The sequence below is a fragment of the Puntigrus tetrazona genome, chromosome 4, assembly GCF_018831695.1.
Source record: "Puntigrus tetrazona isolate hp1 chromosome 4, ASM1883169v1, whole genome shotgun sequence".
NCBI classification, from domain to species: Eukaryota; Metazoa; Chordata; class Actinopteri; order Cypriniformes; family Cyprinidae; genus Puntigrus; species Puntigrus tetrazona.
In genome coordinates, this window is record NC_056702.1 from 19146189 (window position 1) to 19150911 (window position 4723).

At 42.3% G+C, this 4723-nt stretch overlaps 1 protein-coding gene across 1 annotated transcript; it reads left to right on the forward strand.

Annotated features, from left to right (window-relative positions):
• The first annotated feature begins 812 nt into the window (after positions 1-812).
• On the forward strand, positions 813-4447 carry LOC122342239 (serine/threonine-protein kinase pim-3-like). The gene is given in 8 exon segments (XM_043236050.1): positions 813-935; positions 1147-1288; positions 1548-1606; positions 1723-1773; positions 1939-2181; positions 2184-2322; positions 2404-2580; positions 4374-4447. Coding segments are annotated over 8 exon segments (1008 nt in total).
• The last annotated feature ends 276 nt before the right edge of the window (positions 4448-4723 follow it).

Consider the following 4723-nt stretch of genomic DNA (forward strand, 5'->3'; position numbering starts at 1 on the left):
AATATATGAATGGAGCCGGCTGTGAAGTTCAAGCACGCGCCTGTTTAGAACGGTTCAAAACAAAACAAGAAGCGCGCGGGCCGGCGGTCTCGTGACATCGAGGTATGACGTCACAAACCACGCGTTCGAATTCGAACTTTTTGAATCGCATTTCTTGCGCGAAAGTGTAGAGTATCGACGGAAAGTGGTGTTGTTCTCACCGAATGCTTCAGTCGATAAACATTGTACTGACACGAACTCCTTTAGGTTTATAATATAATCAAACAGTGTTTTATGGAGTTTAGTGAAGTTGAGAGAGAAAGAGTGGAGATGATCGGTCTTACTTCAAACGTGATGTCTGACTCTGTCAGCATTAAAGAGACAGCTGACAAAAAGCCTGTCAAGGCAACAACTAGAGATTCAGGGAGCGTTAGCTCAGATAATGCAGGACCCGTGAAGGTTTGTCCTTCAAACGATGTGGAGAACAGCCCTACAGGTGAGCTGGTTATTGTAGGTGCATTTATTAACATTATTTTCTTTTACCAGAAATCGAGTCTGTAGTCAGAGATCTGTAGCTTACCATTGATTTTTCTTTATTTTAGAAAAACCTGCAAAAGGAAAGAAGATGAAAGGAGCCTGTGCTGTCTTTGGAGAGTATGGAAGGCTGTAAAGCGTCCTTTCTTTTGCTGTGATCCAAACCGAGTGGTGAATATTACACCACAGCCGGATCAAGATGATTCAGAGCTGACGCCTGTCTCGAGTCCTCCCAGAATCGCACCGACGGCCAACGCCAGATCCCGAGCCGATGTGTCTGCCAGGCCAGGTCTGTGAAGATGTCTGTGAAGAGTCGTCGTGGTGTGCCAGGTCCCTCCAGGAGCGAGCAAATACCTGACGTAGAAATGGCCGATCCCGAGTCATCACCTGTGGCTGATCCTCCTGTTCTGATCTGGGTGATGGTGAGTCATAGTTACTTTAGGTTTCTGTTATTTCTACCATCTGTTCTCTATTACCACGCGCTGCTGTAATTCATTGCATGTAACTTTTGTTGTATTATTTATCTCCATTTTAGAAAAGCTTAAAAAGTGGAGGAAGGGGAAAGCGGTCCGTGCGTTCTTCAGGAGATTCCGTAAGGCTGTAAAGCACCTCCTCCTCTGCCGTGACTCGAAGATTGTCCGGAGTTCGACGCCACAGGTGGATCCAGACAGTGATGAGGATTTAGCAGATTGTGCCATTTCTTTTGAGCCTGAGCCAAGCTGTCAGACCGGTTCTGACCAGGCCAGTGAAGCTCCAGTCCCCACCTGTGCAAGAGGCCAGTGCAAATCCAGCCACTCCAGCCAATCCAGCCACTCCAGCCAATCCAGACAATCCAGCCACTCCAGCCAATCCAGCCACTCCAGCGTTGCGCATGAGGCGGATTCTGATTTGGGAATCAATCTGCAATCCGGTGAGTCATTATTACCTATGTTTCTCTGCTTTAAATCAGAATTCAGACTGTAAATCTGATACTGTAACTTCTTCCTATCTGTTTTTCAGGTAGAGCACCTGTCTTTTATTGGGAGATTTTCTAGGACGTGGAAGTTATGGCAAGGTGTATGAGGCAACCTACCTAGTTGGTGACAAAACGACGGTAAAGCAATTTTATTGACTTGTATCATCATTTTGCTTCAGATGTAGAGATGTGTATCCACTGTCGAGATCCTTTGATGTGTTTGGAGAAATTAACTTCATTTTTGCCATTCACAGGTTGCCGTGAAGTACATCCGCAAGCGTCAGAGTGACCATTATCTTCAGCTTGTAAGTTGACAAATCTAAGGATTGAGTGACTATTGCTGTCAATACCTGTAGCTAACATAAAGCAGAAATGAAACAGACAACAGAGATTTAAGTGCAAATCTAAGCAGAATGATGTTCATCGTCCAAGTAGTAAATAGTTTTTTTTCTCTCTTGCTCTCTCTCTAGGCTGGTCATTCCAAACCCGTGCTTGCAGAAGTGGCAATGTTGCTCAGGTTGGGAAAACCTCCATTATGCCCCAACGTCATCAAATTCCATGAATGGACTGAGGAAAAAAATAGCGTCGTGCTCATCATGGAGTACCCTAAACCTTGCTGTACCTTGAATGAGTACATCAAGCGCTCGAAGCCCATCAATGAAGAGAAAGCATGCTTGTTAATCCGCCAGTTAATCCAAGCTTTGAAACACTGCCGCGCGACCGAAGGGTCTTCCACAACGACATCCACACGAAGAACATCCTAGTGACTCCCACTACTTTGGAGCTCAAGCTAATTGACTTTGGCCACGCTCAACTGATCAACCACGGGGGCAATCTCAGCAGTCAATATCGAGGTGTGTTTTGTGTTACCTTGATCACGGTGTTGCCTTTTTGATAACGCCATTGTTCGATGCTAAAAAACGTTTCTCTTGCAGGACCAACGCTCTGCACCCCACCTGAGGTCATGAGGGATTCCACGTTCCACGCCGGCCCGGCGTATGTCTGGGCTGTGGGCATGATTCTCTTCCGAATCCTGCATGGATATCTGCCCTTTAAAAGCAAAGACAAAATACTGTGTAACTGCACTCCTGTGATACGGACTTTGTCCCCAGGTAAACTCAACAGACCTCTTTACTCTCGGTGTAGCAAGTCACGTGTGTAAAGATTATTTACCCGATTATTTAATTTGGTACATTTGAGAAGTATGACTAACCTGCGCTCTCCCTCTGAAAACTTTACAGAATGCCGTGACCTGATTTACCAGTGTTTCACCCGCAATCCAGCTGACAGACCGGGGCTACAGCATCTAGAACTGCACAGGTGGTTTTACTAACTAGACAGCGGATCCTGTGCATCAACCGGACGACGAAAGGCAGCGCAACACATTAAGTAGGTGTTACGTGTTCGTTGTTAAATGGGGATGTAGTAACATTTAAGTGAGATGCAACTGCTGCTAAGAACTGCAATAAAGAATGTCCGTGAGGCAAACATAGATGTTTAATCAATCTGCTTTTATTTTAACAGTTTTTTTTTAAACAGAAGAGATAGATTCATAAACTTAAAAGAGAAGAGAAAAGAATGAGTGACGCCAACTCAAAGAAAATATAAAAAGCAAAACGATCCTAATAACTAAGGCCCCAACCCAACTAATCTAACTAACAGAAAGAGAATGTAGAAACAAAACCGAGATCTTCAGCGTATCCGACGCCCAAATTAACTACACTACCTAATAAAACAAAAGTACACGGGTGACTGTCACTCCTAACCTAAACATAACATGAAGTGAACTAAAGTTAAACTAACTTACCTACCCCTTCTCCAGCATTCACTCAAACAGGTCACGAATGGCCGCAGCCATGCCGAGTTACCAATGCTAACAGCATATTAAAGCTTATATATAGTTTACTCAAATAGTCTCTAGAGTTAAGCAGAAATTGAATTGCCTTCGTGACACAATTAACAAAAAGGGGGTAACAAAAGTAAGTCTTAAATTAACAAAGTAATAACGAAAAAAACGACAAAAGACGGTTTGCCACAAGATTGGACAGCCGCCCGCTGGCTTAATAGCAGGACGACTGACAACACGCAGGCAGCACCAGGCCGCTTTTAAAGTGGTAGGTCCGGCCTGATTGGTTGCCCAAAACTCAGTAGTCACCAAATAGGGAAACCTAAATATGAGAAAAAAGTAGAGGGAGAGAGAAAACAACAAATACAAAAGCAAACAAAGACGAGGGACGTAACATAGGTCTTAAGTTGTCTTTATCTTTAACTTTATCTGCAAAGTTTATTGTTAAACACAGGCACGTTGTATAAGGGGGTATGGAGATTCATGCATTTAAAAATATGTGACCCTGGACCAGTCTTAAGTCGCTAGGATATATTTATAGCAATAGCCAAAAATACATTGTATTTGTCTCAATAATTTTTCCCGTCATTTGGACGTTAAGTAAAGATCACGTTCCGTGAAGATATTAAGTAATTTCCTATTGTAAATATATTAAAACATTGTTTTTGAGTAATACGACAAGTAAGAACTTCAGTTGGACAACTTTCTCAATAGTGAGATTTTTCAGATTCCAGATTTTCAGATGTTTTGTCCTATCCCAACATTCAACTTTATGACTGGCTTTGTGGTCCATGGTCACTCATAGGAATGAAAAGAGAATAATAAAATCCACAAAAATGTTCCTCACAAGCTTAATGAAACCTCTTTCACAATCTCCATCTCCTATTATTGAGCTTATTATTTATGTTTTATATTTTAGAAAAGTCTGCAAAAGTTAGGAAGGGGAAAGAAGTCTCTGCTCTGTTTTGGAGAGTGGTGAAGGTTGCAAGGCTCTGATCTGAACAAAGAGGTGAGTCTTATAACGCAGAGATGATTCCTGAGCCGGTGTGTGTCCGCCAGACCTGGTCTGTGAGGATGTAGAGTCCAGTGGTGTAACTACAGATGGTGCAACCATCTTACCCTTCGAGACGTAACATAGTAAAACGGTATCGTTTCATTATTTATCAATCATTGTTGTACGTCAATTTCAAATAATTCATGCACTTGGACAATCCGATGTTCAGCTTTTGACTTCTTCTTCAGTTTTCTGAGTCAGCGTCGAAGAGATTAATCTGAATATTTCTTTTATATTTTCAAGTATAAAAATGTCTTTCAAAGTTTTAAAAACCTAAATGCACATTTTTATTATCTATTTCTACTTTTAGGATTTGGACAGAAGTCTTCACCTCAGTCCAGTGGAGGAAGGTTAA